We start from the raw sequence: 19,295 nt of genomic DNA, 5'->3' as shown, positions 1-19,295 counted from the left end.
GAGCCTCATCATCGAAGGAGTACTAGCATTGATGTCCCAGGAAGAGCAACATGGATCTCTGTCTTTAGAATGGACATTCTTTACTTCTGGACAATGCACACTTTTCTTTGATGGTTAAAGCAGATATACAAGATATGTTTGATGGCCTAAAAAAGAGACTGTTCTAGTTAGCATGAAGTTTAAGTTAAATAATATGTAAACCATTTTGACTTTCCCATACTGCAATATGTGAAAATTTCTTCCCTCAAAACTTAGTTTGTCTCAGATTCAAGCCTCATTTTTAACCACTACATGGAGGGCTCATGGATGGCCTAAGCAAAGAGAGAATAGTTGTTTTGATGTGCTAGATTAATTATATGAAATAAAAAGCAGATTTGGAAGGTAGAGACTTATGTACCAATTTGAGTTTGTCTTCTGTTGCTTAGTAATTTAATCTCTTAATGCTTTAGCTTTCTTAACTTTCTTAAAGGAAAATAACTTTTGTCTCTGTTACATTTCTCAAATACTTAGAAGTATATGTACATATGTGCATGTACATATACATATTTTTATTTTGCCTAAAATATGTAGGAAGTTTTAGTTACATTAATAAATGGATTTATTATGCTTAATATTGAAGGCTTGTCAAGAAAAAATTACTTATTTTCCTTTTATATACTTCTGATGAAATGTGGTTAGAATATTCTTTGAAATTTGTGAGCAAGATGAAAAATAGATTCTTGAATAGCTTGGAATATGGAGTTAATTATTTATTTTAAAATTTAATAATGGGTGTAAATCATGTTGAAATAGAGAAATATGAGAAATATGGCTGGATGAGTCTAAAAAAGTCAGTCTATTGTATCACAACTGTTATTATTAAATATGATAGTAATAAAGTTACTATTACCCCTGTAATCATCACCAGATATTGATTGCTGAGTACATTTGAAGCACTGTGATATGCTAAATATGTGGCTTTGTAAGTGCCATTTTGGTGGTTGGCTACAGAATAGCTAAATTATTATCATTCTTCCATATAGTATAACAGTCCTCTACATCAGTAGAATACCTACTATAGCATTATTTTAATGGCTGTTTAGTATTCCATTTTGTATGATTTATATATCCAGTTCTAGTGTTGGATATTTAGATATAGCCACATAAGTTGTTTCCAACAATATCTTTGCATCTAAAGATATTTGCTAAAGAAGTTTCTTTGCATGAACCTTTAATTGCTTTCTAGTGTACAGTTCTAGAGGTGGAATTTACTGGATCAAAGGTCATGTAGATTTATAAAGGTCCTTCATATGTTTAGCCGGTTTACCTTCCAGAAAGCTTGCATTGCTTTGCATTCCCTATAGTGGTATTCCCAGTTTTCACTCTCTTGCTTTAGAAGGAAAGGAACTATTAGAACCGATAGAACCGGTGTCTGTCCCCAGCTTTTTACCTCAGGTTCAGATGGGGAGGTGGGTAGTCTTCTCTCACAGGCCACCTTTCACAGGTTTTGCTGGAGCCCACCTCCTGTCGCCTTCTCAGGGCCCTTATTCCTTTTTTATTCTCTCTCTCTCCTTTGAGTATCAGTCTGCTTTCTCTCTCTTCTCTCTCCTTTGCCAGCCACTTTCATGTTACAAATCTAATGGGCAGCTTTTTTTTTTTTTTTTGGTCCTTATGCACATTTGACTGGTTCTTGAACTGTTATCTTTTCAAGACAGAGAATTGCAATGTTTTAAACTATTGTTATATTTATACATATTGCTATCCCCTCCTTTGTTTTCTTATAAGTTTTCAGTCTCTTTTACCAGATTCTCCTCTAACTGTTGGAATTCCTGAGAACTTGCTTCTGGGCTCTTTTCATTTCACATCCTCTTTAGACTTATTCTTTCATTCCCATGGCTTTACATGCCCTCTGTGGAATGACGATTCCTAAATAAATCTCTCCAGCCCAGTCCTGATTTATCAGACTTGGACATCTCCTCAAGAATCTTTCACAGGCATCTCATACTGAACTCTTGACCTTCTCCTGTATATCTTTTCTCACTTGTCTCTGTTTCAGTAAATATCTTAAATTTCACCCATTTGCTCAAGCTAGAAACACTTCTTCCCCCTTTAACATCCCCTTCATCAACAACCCTATGCTTCTGTCTCCAGAGTATCAAATCTGTCCTTTCCCTTTGTCCCCTTCACCTGTCTAGTCCCAGCCACTATCATCTCTCACCTCGACTGGTTGAGAATCAGCTTCATGGTTTCTTGCCTCTTTCTCATGTGATCTCAAAAATACAAAACCAAAAAGAACCAGGTCATGTCGTTTCCCTTCTAACAATCTTTAAAGGGATGCCAGCCTGGGCCAGAGTTGCTTGTGGTGGAATTTGAGGAGAGGGGCCCTGACTGGAGATGGCATCTCTTGCTTTTCTTGCCACTGCTGCAGAGGGCGCAGTCTACTCATCTTCATGAGAGGAAATATTGCTGGAAAGCAGGCATTTGAGTCAGAGAAGAAGTGTTCCAAGACCATCCAAACCACCTGTGTAGCCATCTGCACAGCCCTTCAGGAACTGCAGGCAGTGGGAGTATCAGCTTTCTGATGTGCCCATGCGGTGAGATTGACACTCGAAGCTTCCTGCGTTTGTTCTAGGGATGTTCATAATCCAGATCAACTCCATACCTAAGGAATGTGCTGCGAATTCAGGCTTCAGAAACAGCAGGTCAGGGGCCCATAGCTGTACCCATGGATGTGTGCATAGCCACTTGTAGCCAGTCATGCAGAGAAGCCAGGCAGCTGAGTGATCCTGCCCCGGAGTCTGTAGAGCCTATAGCAGCTCCTTCTCGGAATTCCACCATCTCTTCAAGTATTGCAAAAATGTCTTCTTCACATTTCGATCCTGCTTGTCAAACTCACTGTGCAACACATAATGTGAATTTCTCTTGCAATTGGGCTGCTGACCACTTTTATGAACGCAAAATGCGAAAACTGATGTTTATGAACGTCAGCCAGGTTTTCCCGAGATGAAGGTGCTCAGAGACTCAGTGTGCTTGTTTCCTCGTGTTCTGAGCAGGGTCATCTGTTTTCCTCTGTTCTCTCATTCTCAGTGACTTCATTAGCATTAATCTTTGTAAATCCTTTGGATCTTTTGAGCTTGTGGGAGATATTTTGAATGGTTGGAATTGCTGATTTCATTCCTAAATTTCCCTTCATGGATTTCAAATGCCTTCTCTTATGGTGCCTCCTTTCATCACGCCTTTCAAATCCAAGGGTTATTGATGCTTTGAGAAGAATTCTGTCAGTATTACCAGATGCTTGTTCCCATGCCAGTTTGGTTTGCTTATTGGCTGTGGGGAGTTTAGTAATGTAACTCAGTGGAGTCTTGAAATCTTGGTGGCTTTACTTGACCTCATTGAAAACTTTTGAGTTTTTTTCTTTTGGATATCTGAGCTTTCAGATAGACTTCGCAAATATTTTCTGCATAATAAAGTTCTGTAGTTACTGCTAGCAAAAGACAATATTCAGATGTGGAAGCTATTTGTTCACTGTGTAAAGGAGAATTTAAAAAACATATTCTCCTGTGTGTCAGAATATGTTTTGTGAAGAGTCTACACTTCATGGTTTAACAAATAGAAAACATGCACACTATGCAGAATTTTGAATTCAGCCCTTGTAAGCCAATGGAAGGATGGAACTGCTTTATCAAACTTTCAAATGTGTTGGGTCCTGCAAACTCTTAGAATCACGTATCACTAATTTTACTTGATTATAGTGACTGTGACTATAGGCATTAGAATGGATTTTCAGTGCTATAAGTTAAGACATATGTTTTTATGAAATGTTTTTAGAACTAGAATAAGGCTTAAGTGTGTAGGTACATTTTTAAAGAGATTCAATGAGTGAGAGAACCCACTGTTAAAAAAACAAGGTTCAACCTAATGTGTATGTCAACAACATTTATTCTATCCTAATTGTTTGAGAAATGATTGTGAAGTTATATATGTGTATTCTTGTTCATGTTACCAAGACAGCAACTGGATAATTAGAACCAATGGTTTTAGAGGAACTCAGATATTTTTTCCCTCTGAGATTGTTTTCGGAATAAAGAATATATTTCATAGTAATTTGAAGATACATGTTATCTGAAAGGAGAATTTTCTTCAGCATCAACTTACAAAAATTCCCACTCTCACAAATTCTTAAGATTTTCATAAATTAGTATTTTTAAATGAATGTTTCAAATGGTGTATTTTACATGTGACTATCAGATTTTCTGGGAGAAGGAAATGGCAACCCACTCCAGTACTCTTGCCTGGAAAATTCCATGGATGGAGGAGCCTGGTTGGCTACAGTCCATGGGGTTGCCAAGAGCTGGACACGACTGAGCGATTTCACTTTCTTTCTTTGTATAGTTCATTTTGGAGGAGGAAATGGCAACCCACTCCAGTGTTCTTGCCTGGAGAATCCCATGGACAGAAGGGCCTGGTGGGCTAGTCTATGGGGTTGCAAAGAGTCGGACATGACTAAGCAACTAACACACACACACATACACACGTCAGATTTTCAAAGTGAAGATTCATTTACTGAGAAGACATTTTGTATTACTATATTCTTCTCTGTAGTATGATTAGTAATCCAAGAGAAAAAGTCACTTCAAATAATAAACAGCCTTTAAAGGCTTACATTGCACTTTGGATAACATAAAAACTTTTCATTGCTTCTTGCAAAGACTTCAAGTTTTTTCCTGTGCCTATCACTTCTGCCTCATCTTATGCCATTCTCCCCTTATTAACCACATAGGCTTTCTATCAGTTTGCTAAAGGCTCTAAAATTCTACCCAGGGGCTGTTGCATTTGCTGCATCCTAGCCTGAAATACTTTCCCCCCTTCCGTAACTGGCTTGGCTTTTTCCAGTTTATCCCTTGGTCTCAGCTTAGATACCATTTCTTCAGAGCTCCTTCCCTGGTTCTCCCTCCCTCCAATCTAAATTAACTCCCCCTCTGTTTCCTCTTATTTTGCTTTTACTTTTCCCAGTTTATAATTTTATATATGGTGGTGGTTTAGTTGCTAAGTCGTGTCTGACTCTTGCGAACCCATGGACTGTAGCTTGCCAGCTCCTCTGTCCATGGGATTCTCAAGGCAAGAATACAGAAGTGGGTTGCCATTTCCTTCTCCAGGGGATCTTCCTGACCCAGGAATCGAGCCCCAGTCTCCTGCATTGTAGGTAGATTCTTTACCAACTGAGCTACAGAGGAAGCGCAATTATATATATATGCATATGTATTTATGTGGGTGTGTGAGTGTCTATTTGATATCTGTCCCCTCGGTAGACTATACGCTTTCTAGGGGAAAAGGCCTTTTTTTCATCATTTTGTATTCAGAACCTTCCACAGTGCATAGCAGAGTGTAGACGTTCAATAAATGTTTGTTGAGTGAATGAATAAATGAATATAAGATTCTGCAAAACCTAATAAAAACTAGTTCCCCAAATCTTTGCTTTTTGATCTCACTTATGCTTTATAGAGTTTTCAATCTGAAATCATAAATAATTCTTTTTTGTTGTCTTTTGGGGAGGAATAAGTAGCAATAATAATTACTAATTATATTTAATATGCTAAATAAAGTGTTCTTTTATACATTTTGCTTTATTTCACCAGAATAATATCTTGCAAGGGGGTACGTGTTTGTCCATGTTTCCACCATGAGAAAAATAGGTCAGAATAAGGCATTCTTTAAAAAATTATTCTAATATTATTTAGGAATCGGAAAAAAACAAGAAATGTCAAAATCTTATAATCTGTCACTTTTATATATTTGTCATAGTATGTTTTGTTTTTGTTTTTTCAGATGATACAAAACGGAGGGGTCTTGCAGCCCCTAGTAACCTTTCTATGAATCAGACTCTCGAAGGTCATAGTGGTGAGTCATGTAAATTTTAAATCATATTTGAATAGTATTTTTAGGTATTTAGAACCACTTGTATGTGTATGGTTAGTCGCTCAGCCATGTCCGACTCTTTGCAGCCCCATGGATTGGAGCCTGTCAGGTTCCTCTGTCCATGCGATTTTTTAGGCAGGAATACTAGAGTGGTGCTATTTTCTTCACCAGGGAATCTTCCCGACCTCAGGATCCAGCCAGAGTCTCCTGGAGCCAAGGGGTCCAGTCCACATTGCAGGTAGTTCCTTTACCTGCTGAGCCATCGGGGAAGCCTTGGAAATGACTTGTGCGTGCGTGCTAAGTCGCTTCAGTTGTGTCTGAGTCTTTGCAACCCCAGGACTGTAGCCCACCAGGCTCCTCTGTCCATGGGATTCTCCAGGCAAGAATACTGGAGTGGGTTACCTTGCCCTTCTCCAAGAAATGACTTACTTAATGCAAAAATGTCATTGTTTAAATGATGGCCTTACTTAAAGTAATCATTTCTGTTTAGCCATAATTATGCAAAAATGTCATCGTTTTAAACAATGGTCTTATTTAAAGTAATCATTTCTGTTTAGCCATAATTTACATGGCCTAGAGTCATTCAACAACTTTCACATGATTAAATAGCATCTTCAATAGGTATGAAAAAAGTAACTATTATTTTATATACTAAAAATACTATCTGTCTATGGATAGGACATCCTCCTTTTTAAGAGTCTGTTTTATGGCCCCAGATTAATGTAGGCTGAAGAGACATGACACATGTACTGGATGATGCTTGACTGGATCTTGAAATGAGACAAACAGCTATCTATCACGGACATTATTTGGACATTTGATAAAACTTAAATGTGGACCGTGGGTTGGAGATAATAGTGTATGTGTTAAAATTTCTAATTTGGAAAACGGTTTTGAAAGAGAATGCCCCAGGGAGCCCGGGAGGCGAGAGCGGCCGGCGGGCGCCCATCCTCCGGCGTTGGCTGCGCGGAAGCCCCGCACGTCCCCGCGTCCTTCCGCGACGCTCGGCGGGCCGCGGCGGGCGGGCGTCTCCCGGAGGCCGCCGCTCGGAGCCGCCCGAGGGGCTCGGGCGCGGCGCGGGGTCCGGGTCCGCGGCGCGCGGCGCCTCCCGCCCTCCGCGCTGGGAGCTGGCGGCGGCGGCGGCGGGGGTTAGGGGAGCGGCGCCCGGCCCGCCATGACGACGAGGCGTTCACCAAGGGCCTGGACCAGTGGGTCGAGCAGCTGAACGAGTGTAAACAGCTCAACGAGAACCAGGGCCGGACGCTGTGTGAAAAGGCTAAGGAAATTTTAACAAAAGAATCAAATGTACAAGCGGTCCGTTGTCTTGTTACCGTCTGTGGAGATGTGCATGGTCAATTCCACGATCTTATGGAACTCTTCAGAATCGGTGGGAAGTCACCAGATGCAAACTGTCTGTTCATGGGTGACTATGTAGACAGAGGTTATTATTCTGTGGAGACAGTAACTCTTCTTGTGGCATTCCGTTCCGTTTGGTTCCGTCGCTCAGTCATGTCCGACTCTATGCGACTCCGTGGACTGTAGCCTACCAGGCTTCTCCGTCCATGGTCCGTTATCCAGAACGCATTACAATACTGAGAGGAAACCACGAAAGCCGACAAATTACCCAAGTATATGGCTTTTATGACGAATGTCTGCGAAAGTATGGAAATGCCAGTGTTTGGAAATATTTTACAGATCTCTTTGATTATCTGCCACTTACAGTTTTAGTAGATGGACAGATATTCTGCCTCCACGGTGGCCTCTCTCCATCCATAGATACACTGGATCATATAAGAGCCCTGGATCGTTTACAAGAAGTTCCACATGAGGGCCCAATGTGTGATCTGCTGTGGTCGGATCCAGATGATCGCGGTGGGTGGGGTATTTCACAACGTGGTGCCAGCTACACATTTGGACAAGATATTTCTGAAACGTTTAGTCATGCAAATGGTCTCACACTGGTTTCTCGCGCTCACCAACTTGTAATGGAGGGATTCAGTTGATGTCATGATCGGAATGTGGTTACCATTTTCAGTGCACCCAATTACTGTTATCGTTGTGGGAACCAGGCTGCTATCATGGAATTAGATGACACTTTGAAATATTCCTTCCTTCCATTTGACCCAGCACCTCGTCGAGGAGAGCCTCATGTGACCCGGCGCACCCCAGACTACTTCCTGTAAATCCCTCTTGGGAAAACCTGACTTTGTATGTGGAAGTATATCTGGCTTTTTAAAATATATATATATGTATATATATACACACACATATATATATTTAAAAACAAAACAACAAGGAAAGCAACAGTAATCTGTGTGTTTCTGTAACAAATTGGGATCTGTCTTGGCATTAAACCACATCATGAACCAAAATGTGCCATACTAATGATGAGCATTCAGCACAATTTGAGACTGAAATTAGTTCAACACTATGTTCTAGATCAGTCGGTCTTAACAGTTTGCCTGCAGTATTTGTAGTAACCATTTTCCTTGGGCCTGTTCAAGCAAAAAAGGTAACTAACTCCATCTCTTGCACTTACTGGGAAATTTTAGTTAAGAGTGTTTAACTGGCATGGATTAATAGGGTTGGATTTTTAAGAAAAATTCACAAGCTAACTTCCACTTAATTCATTACCATTTATTTTATTGAAATGTATAATTAACTGACAAAAGGATTCTTGGGAGTACGTTGTCATAACATTTAAAGAGATTTCCCTTCTTTAAATTACTGTTTTATGTTGATCTGCATATTTCTGTATCTTTGTCATGATAGTGCTTGCATTCTACTTGGTGTACTGAGCAAAGAAACTTTCTGTTTTAAACAAACAAACAAAAAAAGAGAATGCCCTTGTTCTTAGGAAATATACAAAAAGTATTCAGGGATTAAAAAACTAAAAAAACACATTTGTTCATATAACCCAGAGGTTTAAGATATGCTCAAGAGTGTGTTACTAATAGAATAGAAAACAAGGTGTGGTGCAGGGGGAGAGATTCAGAGACATCTCTTCGACAGATACCACCCCCTCAAAAGAAAAAAAAACCAAGCACTTAGTATGATGTCCTTTGGGCATCATAGTCCTTGGGAGTCAGGCAAATTGGGTAAATCTTACTTACATTTGTTATCTGTCATCAGATCTATGGCAGCTCTTATAGTTGATCCTAATTGGTCCCTTAGCTGGCATAAAATAGGAATAAACTTGAAAATTAGTTTTAGGCATTGTTGTAGAAACAAGTGATAATAGTAACTGTGTTCTATGAACATTTTTGAGTAATATTAGACTGGTTAATTGCCCAGAAATGGTACTGATTTTAACATACTCTCGGTATTTATTATAAAAATATAAATTTGAAATTAATCGTAGCTTCTTTTTGTTTTTTAGTTTCTAAACTGTTTTTATAAATTTTTAGGTTCTGTTCAAATTGTAACATGGAATGAACAATATCAGAAGTTGACTACCAGTGACGAAAATGGGCTTATCATTGTTTGGATGTTATATAAAGGTATATTAGGACAGCTTATTTAATCTTCCTCAGATTGGAGTTTGGATCTCAGTAGTTGAACAGAGAAATAACATCTTTGAAGTAGACCTTTTTTAACCAGAAGTAGGAATTCATGGGGGTGATATTTCCAGATTTATGGATTCCTACTTTTCCCTTTAACCTTATTTCTTTTGAACTGTGACTGTGCATTAAGAAAGTGAATTATGTGACTGTTGGTTATCTTCAAATTAAGCTTAGACTCTTGGCAAAATAGTTTCTGCTTGAGAAAGCTCTTTTTTTCAAGTTTCCAATAAGAATTCATTTCTCTGTGGTCAGTGACTGGAGTTAGTTTAGTAGATAAAAACACATTTATGAAGAGGTCAAAAGCAATAATTCATTTCCTTTAATGAGTCAGTTAGCTTTCTTTTCCTTTATGGATATAGATTTTTATCTCAGCTCTGACTGCTGGCTCCCTATTTGTGCCTTTTGCCCAGAGTTGAAAGAGTCAGAGAAAGATTAATTTCGGTGTATCACTGTTACCAGAAAAATAACTCATGATACACGTTCTCTTGAGGCCTGTAGGCATCATCTTTAAATGAAAAGGGTACCTTAGCTCATGTGTGTGGTTTTAAAAATGCTTAGGGTATACGCCTTTAAAAAATTCTTAATTAAAATGTGCTATAGTACACAAACTCATCTATTTATTTTTAAAGTTTATGTCTGTGTATGTATGTGTGGGGAGTAGAATGCAAAAGTACATGAGATTAGAGTAGGTCCTCTCTGAGCCTCAGTCTTGATGGGTAATAACCTGTTCTGACTAGTTTTTCCATGTTACTTAATTACTTGCTTGGCTTTAGGCCAGAATTGTATGTGTGGGAATGTAATAAAGCCTTTTAAAGCGCAAAATGAAAACAAAATAGCCTTGTGATATGCCTCACATTTGATTGTATCTTGAGACAAGTCACATCTCACTTCAACCCCATGTAAATAAATACAAGAACGCTTTTGTCACTCAGATTTAGTGACATGATATCACTAATGTGATGTGAATTTAACATTTTTTTCAGTCTTCTAATTTTTACATCATATACTTACATTTAACATGCCTCCAATTAATCATTGGAGAGTTTAGGTGTACTTATGAAGTAATTGTGGTCATTCTGTTTTTTCCTTGGTTATTATCTGACGTGCAATCAAGTGGGAAAAATCAGTCTTTGGGAAAAATCACTCATATTGGCCCTTTGGAAGCAAATGAAGTTTTATTTTTTAATGGATAGAAAAAAAGAAAGAGAAAAAGGATAGGCATTTATTGTGTTCTCTGTGATAACCTTTGAAGCAAGGCATGAGTTATTTTTTTCATCTTGTTCTGTTGGATTTGAAGATTTTGCAGTTTAATGTCTTAGGTTATGGAAAACTTTGCAGTTATTTGTCCCATAGTCTATTTTATGGAAAGTTTCTAACTCTGAAGTACCATTTATCAGATGTGAAAGTTTTGACTTGCCATTTGTTTTCCTTTGTGAATGCAGGCTCTTGGTATGAGGAGATGATCAACAACAGAAATAAGTCAGTGGTTCGAAGCATGAGGTGGAACGCTGACGGGCAGAAGATCTGCATTGTATACGAGGATGGGGCTGTGATAGTCGGTTCAGTGGATGGTAATGCATTTTGCACCCTGAGCTAAGGTCAAGATTTAGCTGAAGTTTTGACGTTTAGAGTTTTAAATGTTATTATGTTAGCATTCTGACAGAAAAATAAATACAAAAAGAGAAAATATTTGCTGTACAATTTGATGACATTTAAGAATCACTTATTTTAAGTCTTATTGTTTAGTTAATAAGTCGTGTCTGACTCTTTTGTGACCCCATGGACTGCAGCTCACCAGGCTCCTTTGTCCATGGGATTTCCCAGGCAAGAATACTAGAGTGGGTTGCCATTTCCTTCTCCAGGGGATCTTCCTGACTCAGGGACTGAACCTGTGTCTCCTGTATTGGCAGTCAGAGGGACTAGATCAGAGAATAGGTAGAGGGATTCACTTTAGATTGGTGTCTGGTTGGGGACATACCTCTTCCTTTGTATTAGAGGGCAAAGCAGAAAGAGTAAGTGTGGATTCACTTCTATTCTGAATGTTTGAAAGTGGGAATGGGGGATTTTTTTTTTTGAAAGCCTCTATTTTCTTTCCAAAGTAAAAGGTGAATTCTTCTGCTAATTGGGAGTAAGGTCCTGACTCAGAATTTAGAAGAGAAGGGAGAGAGTTGGAAACAGCTGCTATTTCAAAGCTTAGTAGGGTGTTTGGCACATAGTAGGTACTCAGTAAGTATCTAATGACTGAATAAATTAAACAGCTGAATGCTGTGAAGAATGTGAGAGCCCTTTGGGGAAACAAAGATTTCTAGAGCAGTTGTTAGAGAATTGTGACCTTGAAATTTTAATGAAATAATTATGTTTTATGTTTGTTTTAGGGAATCGCATTTGGGGAAAAGACCTGAAGGGTGTGCAGTTATGCCATGTAGCATGGTCTGCAGATAGTAAAGCCTTACTTTTTGGAATGGCCAATGGAGAGATACATGTTTATGATAATCAAGGGAATTTTATGGTAAGTGTGTATATAGTTTTATTTTTACTACTTTGTATGCTTATTTTATATATCATTTTTATATGTATACACACATTTATTTATTATGATAATTTGTGTAATCAAGATAGTCTTTAATTCAGGTTTTTTTTTCCCTGAATTTGTTTTCTTAAGAAAACATTCTGTGTTGCTTCAAGGTAAATTAGTGCTTTTAGTTCTAATTTTCTGGTAGCTGGAAAGGACAAAACTGTGTGTTGAATGACAGTGCGGTGTCTGAGGAATGATGGGTAGGATGATGTGAAGTTAACCTTTGTGTCTTCTAATATCCAAAGGCAAAGTTTACATGAGATACCAAAGATATTTTTTGTAACAAGGTATTAACGCTTGTGAAAAGGATGGCAGGCTTATACAGTAAGGGACAAAAATCAGGTCCTGGAAAGAAGGCAAAATAGAATAGGCTAGGATAGAATCTCAAGGAAAGCTCTGGCTTTGTGAGATCTAGCTATGGAAGATCTCTGACCTTACTTATGGGGTGATTTGTTTTTAGTCAGGGTCAAGACATCACATGAATCCACTCAGTGGAAGTGATAATAACCAATATCTACATGACCCTTTGCTATTTTCAAAGCACTTTTGTATACCTTTGATCATTTGAGTCTCACAAAACTCTATGAACTATTTTTTACTTTTTTTTTTTTAATCCTCATTTTACAAATTGGGAAAACTGAAACTCAGGTGAAGTGATTTGTCCATGGTTGGTGAATCAGTAAGTGATGGGGCTTGCATTCAAAACCAGATTTTCACATTTCAGTGTTCCTTCTATAATAATACTCTATTCATACTAATCATACTACTGTTTTCAAATATAAAATACTAGCTCACTGATTTTATTTAGGTGAAAATGAAGCTGAATTGTTTAGTAAATGTCACTGGAGCAGTCAGCATTGCTGGAATTCACTGGTACCATGGCACAGAGGGTTACGTGGAGCCAGATTGCCCCTGCCTCGCCATCTGTTTTGACAATGGGAGATGCCAAATAATGAGACATGAGAATGACCAAAGTATGTAATTTTTCTTTTTTTTTTAATGTGGAGAATTAAAAAAAATTAAAAAAAATTGTTCTTAAGATTGTAAAAAGTTCTCTCAGCTAAATATTTTACCATAATTCCTTTTTTTTTTTGACTAGATCCTGTTTTAATTGATACTGGCATGTATGTAGTAAGTATCCAGTGGAACCATACTGGCAGCGTCTTAGCAGTGGCAGGCTCCCAGAAGGTCATCACTCAGGATAAAGATGTAAACACTGTGCAATTTTATACTCCATTTGGTGAGGTAAATGTCTCATTAAAGATTTTGTCTTTCTTTCTTTCCATTTAAATATACAGTGAATAAGGTAGGGGAAAAAAGAATGGAGGAAGGGGTATATACTTGTCACTTTTTTTTGAAAGGGACATTTTAAATAAAAATGATTAACTATCAGGTGTATTTCTTTGATTAATATCCTCATATTATAAGCCTTCATTTTATCGTGGAATTTATTTTATAATCTTTACATTTAGAAAACCAGATGTTTCATGTAAGAAATCACTGGGGAATAGTTATTGAGAATATTTTCTCTGTAATATGCATATGCATCTTTTTCACAGGTGGTTTTTGAGTTGTTTTTAGTGTAATTTAGTTGTTTCAGATTAATTTTAGGGGGTTTTAATATGATATATTAAATGTGGATAGGTATTAAATATACATAGTCTGTCCTTTTCCCAAACTTCTGTTTCAATTCGTTGTGAAATAATTGCTTATTTTAAGAAAATCTGTCTTAAGAGTGAATCTTAGGTGTTACTACATTAAAAATACATTTTAATAAATAAATACTATCCTCAGTATTATTATTAATTTAATTTTCAGAGTTTTCTTAAAGCAGTAGTAAATATCAAATAGGAGAATTAATATGCTATACATTTTAAATTATTTAGAAATTATTTAGAAATTGAGAACTTATTAACTAATATTATTAAAGTTTTTACTTATTTTATTTTCTAACCTTAGACTATATTCGGTGTCTTTTGGATATCCTGTTGGTTTTTATAAATTCATCACAAACTTCAATAATTTCTATTTTTGGCTATACCAAAGTCTGCACCAGTTGTTTTTACTATGTTAGTTTTTTTTTTTTTTTTTGTATTATAATAATTTCCGTTGGGGTAAACAGTGGTGTCAGATGATGCTGAAAGTTACCTAGTAGAATGTTCTCTAGAGTGTAGGTGGTCTCTGTTCATTATCAGCTAATAATATTTCTGGTAGATGCTAAAAGCTAAGGAAAAACAAAAGTGCAGTTCTCAAGGTTCCTAAATAATTAAAAATCTGAATTCTAGTTATCTCAGTATTTATAGCTTTCTTTTAAATTCATGTTCTTTGTTGGTTATTTCTATCTGTTGCCATTGGCTTATTTATCACTGTATTATTTTATCAGCTTATTTTTGTTAGTTCAGTCTTCTCTAGGTATGATAACATGCATTCAAAGGCCCATATGCTTAATCTTGCAAATCACTGTGTTATGTGTTAAATAAACTGTAAGTGGCTTTTGGTATAGTTGTAATTAAAAATATCTAGCCTAGTCCTCAGGGTATTTGGTCACTTAATATTTTTTGAATAAGTGAATATATGAGGTATTTATTTTTGGATCTATGTTATTAGGAAGAACTTGGAAGGAACTAAACTAGAGATGTCAACTTAAGGAAAACCTCAGGGAAGAATTCACTTTTGATTCTGAGGGCTAGGATCTTCTAGTCTTTCCAGTGTGGCCTTGGCTATGGGAGGGGGTAACAGAGTGTGGGGTTTGTAGTCTGGCCTGGCTTTGGCTTTGAACTCTGTTTCTACAGTGCTGTTACACTCAGAGAAGTTACTTAACCTCTAAGACTCAGCTAACTTATTTCCTCAGGACTCTACTGTAAACATTAGAGGAGGGAGCAGTGGGAAAATGCCTACCGCAGTGCTCAGTGAATGCTCACTAAAAGTCAGTTGTTTGTCCTTGCTGCTGCCACCACCTGCCTTGTGGGCAGAGTGAGATGGTAGCCTTCTTCTCACAATGTGGGTGTCAGTACCAAGAATCATGTTGTGAGAGCCTGTTTGTTTCCTCTGGCTTCATACAGGCAGCAGGACAGATAGAGTACACCCTCCTAGGTTAAAACTGTGCCCCCTCCCCCATTGGATGCCATGGCAAGATATAGTTTAATATATTAAATTTGATTTTAGAGCATATCTGCTTAAGAACGAGGGATACCAGTGTAATGTTAAAATTCTGGGGAGTATACTGTTTTGTGAAATATACATAGATTAAAAATGTTTTCTTTCTATTGCCACATTAAAAAGATCTTTGTATTCATCTATTCATTTGCTAATTTAACCTTAAAATATACTGTCAGTATACAAAGAAATTCATTTGATTACATTATACATTTATTTACTTGATAGATTTTTTTTTTGTACTTGTTTACTAAAGAATCTATTAAGGGATAGGGAAATAAAAGTGAATATGAGCAAGTTAGTGCTGTCAAGTAGCTCACTGTCTAAATTCTCTGGAACCACAGTGGGAGGCAAGAAGGCAGGAAGTAATATTTAAGATATATCTTAAAGGGTGAATAAGAGCACTCCAGGAGGTCAAGGAATAGTTGGATGGGGGAGTATTGGGGGAAAGGATTTCAGGCAGAAGAGAGATTATATGGGCCAAAGGAATGGAGGCAGAGTAGTTCCCTCATGAGGAGAACACGGTAACTATGGTTAACTCGTAGGGTATTAAGCCCCAGAGTTTTGGGCAAATGGGAGAAAGCCATTGTATACTATTCCAGAGAGTGTGATGGCTGGTAGCGACTGATTTTGAAAAGTATTAAACATTTTTAAAAGCAGACTAGGATATAATTGGATTGGTGTTCCAGAATGATAATCATTGCAGCAGGGATTGAATTGGAAGGGTGGGAAGGAAAGAAGAGACAAAAGGTAAATTGTAGTTAGGAGGCTACTAGATAATTCAGTCAAGAAAGAAGGCAGTTGTGATGAAGGACAGGAGTGAAAGCAAAAGGCTGGGCATCTGGTTGGCTGTTGAGGGTGGGTGGGGGCTGAATAAGAGGCAGGACTTAAGGACTGAGTTTACTACTCCAATATTTCATTGCATCTAAGAAGAACAGTTCTTTCCAACCCTAAATTGGGATGCATCTTAAAATCAAAGTTGTCCTATTTTAACTTGCAGCAATGTGTTTTTCTTTCCTAAGTTGGACATAAAAATAAAGATGCATATTTAAATCTCTGGCATCTTAGATTTGATGAAATTTGATACTGAATTCTTTGGCTATAGTTTGTTAATTTCTCCTATCATACATTTGTTTTTCATTATAAAAATGGAAGGAAAATGATTTGACGTATGTAACAACTTTTCATAAAATAATTTTTGTACCACTTTTGATCTCTGTGAAGTGATAGGTGGTATTTTATTTAATTGTGATACTTTAGGTTAAATATAATTATTTTTTTCAGCATCTGGGTACTTTGAAAGTTCCTGGAAAGCATTTGTCTGCACTATCTTGGGAAGGAGGTGGACTGAAAATTGCACTGACTGTTGATTCTTTTATATATTTTGCAAATATTCGACCTGATTATAAGGTGAGTATTAAGAGCAGTTGTTTTTTATTATATAATTTTATTATAGTTGAAAGTATAGTCTCTGTATTTTGTATATATTCATAGCCACTTTGTTTTAGAAAGCAGCTGAAAGGAGGCTTTTCAGTGTGAACAGCGTAGAATTAGTAAACTAGTAAACTTTTCTGGAATACTATATATAAAGAGTACCAAGAGTGTCAAGTGTGCAGTGTGCCCCCCGAAACAGTAGTAAAGATGATGTTAATATTGTTGACACTGAATATCAATTTACCCAAAATTATGTATAAATTTGTCAGGAGAGGGAAAGTTCTAAGTTCTGTAATCAATACACATATGATATGGAAATCAAAACCAAAACAGTTTACAGCTAAAAGAGTTGTAAATGGCTACCCTGAGGAGGAAATTAGGCAGAGGGGGTCCTGCATTTTGTTTTTGTGTTAAATAAACCATGTAGAATTATTTGACTGTAAGCTATGTGCATATGCTACTCTGATAAAAAACAAATATAAAAAATGTGGATGAGAGAAAAAAGGCAAAGCAACTGTCTTTGAGTTTTGGCTTCAGGACTTGGAATTGAACTTCAGAAGGGATCACTTTTGTTGTTGACCCCCACACGGCTATTACTGACTATTGAAAAATCTGAAATTTTCACCAATGAAGCTTAAATCTTACAAATTAAAGTGAGGAAAGTTAAGCCCAATTTGTTTTTGTGTTTTTTTTTTTAAATTGTGTTTATTACTTTTAGGTTTGTTACTTTAGTGAGAAGAGATATGAAGCTGAATATTCAGTCCCTCTCTTTTCTATTTCTAAAGGATTACTTTTGTCAGCATTGATAAATCACATAACTGCAATATTTCTAGAGGAAAAAAATATAATAATGTGACTTTCCCAATATTAATTGCTATTTCTCTCATCCTTTCTCTTCCCTCCCTTTCTTCCTTCCTTTCTTCCTAGTGGGGTTATTGCTCAAACACTGTAGTTTATGCTTATACCAGACCTGATCGTCCAGAGTACTGTGTTACCTTTTGGGATACAAAAAACAATGACAAGTATGTTAAGTATGTGAAGAGTCTCATTTCTATTACTACCTGTGGAGACTTCTGCATATTGGCAACAAAAGCTGATGAAAATCACCCTCAGGTAGGTGTTCCTTGGTATCTTAAAACTTAGATGGGTTTAGCTACTTGGCTGAATTGGGCTGTAGTTATTTATCTTCTCAAGCATAGCCTTTCTATTGGCAGGTACAGAAAGTATTGGGTCTATTGGCCAGGTCTGTCTAGACTTCTGCTTGGAGAGTTCTGTGGCTCCATTGGTTCTCTGTCCCCTGATTCTTTTCTCTGATCAGTTAATCCACTGGCAGTTTATACTAACTGGTACTGGAACTTTTTGTCTATGAAATATATTTAAAATACCACAGTCCTTTTCCAATTTAAAATTCCATAGGTAAAAATGAAAAACCAGATGTCTAGTACAAAGGCTCAAGAAATTATGTAACAATGGCCATTTATAACAATTTGAGTAGTTTTGACATTCAGAAATGGACTTTTATGTGGAGTTATATTGCTTTAAAAGTCAATGTCTCATAACATAAATAATATAAATAATGCCCTTTTAAAAAGTCTGCTAGCCATTTAAATATTTGCAGAAGTATGCAAATTTGGACTACAGTGTCTTTGATAAATTATTTTATCCCACTAAAAAGCATAGAATTTTTAGTTGAAGGCAGCCATTTGAACAGTTACACTTGGCTCTGTTCTCTCCTGAAACTCACTGAAACAAAGGGAAAGGTATTTTTTAAAAAGCCACAAGCCTCCAGGGACCAGAAAGGGTGAGGAAACAGCAACATAATTTTGGAGTTTAGAGAGGATTAGTGGTCATTACCTTAGCAGACCCAGGAAAGTGGAATCCTCTCTCCATCAGTGGAGAAGGAAAAAAGCAACCAGTTTGTATCACAGAATCCCAGAGACATGGGACTTGATGGTGGTACCTGGTAGGAGAAAGAGAGTGCGCAGGAGAGTACTTTGGGGGAAAATATAAAGGGTGTATAAAGAAGCAGATTTCTAGATTCCCTCCGTCTCTGAGCCCCTGAAGAGCTGCCCTTCTCACTCCCAGGGAGACTGGTTTGCTCTCCAGAGAGGATAGAAAAAGTCTCTGCACTGAGGGGCACTAAGCATAGGGAAAGGTAGAGGGACTCTTGCTGAAAACAGGGCAGTTAAATGAATGCTACCCCAATCTTCTGTTCCCACTTGGGTCCAGAACAGATTTCATGGGATAAGGAATCATACTAGCATTTGACTTGTCAACTTAAAATACTTTGGAGAATTGCTTTCAAAATTCTGAAGGAAAATGTTTTCCCACCTTGAATTCCATACCTTAGGTAAACAATTCATTAAATATAAGGGTGGAATAAAAACATTTTTAGACGTATGAGATCACCAAAAATTTACCTTCTGAGCTTCCTTAACTTCAGAAGGGACTTCAGAATATGGTTCACCAAAATGAAAAACCAGGAAGGAGGAAGAAACAAGGTCACCTGACGACCATGGTGAGGAGTGGTACCAGCTGACAGTTTTGCACGTGCTGAGAGAGTGGATCACCAAAGGAGAGCAGGCCACGTGTCTCCAGAAGAAATTCAAGATGAAATTAATACAGTATTTAATGTGGTTGAGCTCCTGAGGGGAGACATACGTAACTGGGAG

At 37.3% G+C, this 19,295-nt stretch overlaps 1 protein-coding gene and 2 pseudogenes across 2 annotated transcripts in view; all 3 read left to right on the top strand.

Moving 5' to 3' along the window:
• The window catches only part of WDR35 (WD repeat domain 35), a 61,678-nt gene that overhangs the window by 2,292 nt on the left and 40,091 nt on the right, over positions 1-19,295 (top strand). The window contains exons 1-9 of one of the 2 annotated variants that reach the window (XM_088841206.1): positions 1,865-2,573; positions 5,806-5,877; positions 9,303-9,395; positions 10,901-11,029; positions 11,834-11,967; positions 12,842-13,007; positions 13,133-13,278; positions 16,474-16,599; positions 17,551-17,736. In XM_088841206.1, the coding sequence (XP_088697332.1) occupies positions 2,561-2,573; positions 5,806-5,877; positions 9,303-9,395; positions 10,901-11,029; positions 11,834-11,967; positions 12,842-13,007; positions 13,133-13,278; positions 16,474-16,599; positions 17,551-17,736 (1,065 nt within the window). In that variant the 5' untranslated portion in view covers positions 1,865-2,560. Of the gene's footprint in view, positions 1-1,864; positions 2,574-5,805; positions 5,878-9,302; positions 9,396-10,900; positions 11,030-11,833; positions 11,968-12,841; positions 13,008-13,132; positions 13,279-16,473; positions 16,600-17,550; positions 17,737-19,295 lie in introns of those variants that run through there. The other variant, XM_055399594.2, reaches the window with a different exon arrangement.
• On the top strand, positions 2,580-3,715 carry LOC148776105 (E3 ubiquitin-protein ligase RNFT1 pseudogene; annotated as a pseudogene).
• Positions 7,080-8,078, top strand: LOC129539208 (serine/threonine-protein phosphatase 2A catalytic subunit beta isoform-like; annotated as a pseudogene).

Source organism: Moschus berezovskii, chromosome 11 (assembly GCF_049115385.1).
Source record: "Moschus berezovskii isolate FMDL1 chromosome 11, NW_MosBer_1.0, whole genome shotgun sequence".
In the NCBI taxonomy this organism is placed as follows: Eukaryota; Metazoa; Chordata; class Mammalia; order Artiodactyla; family Moschidae; genus Moschus; species Moschus berezovskii.
The sequence above is the reverse complement of the archived record's forward strand: the minus strand, read 5'-3'. Positions and strand labels throughout refer to the sequence as shown.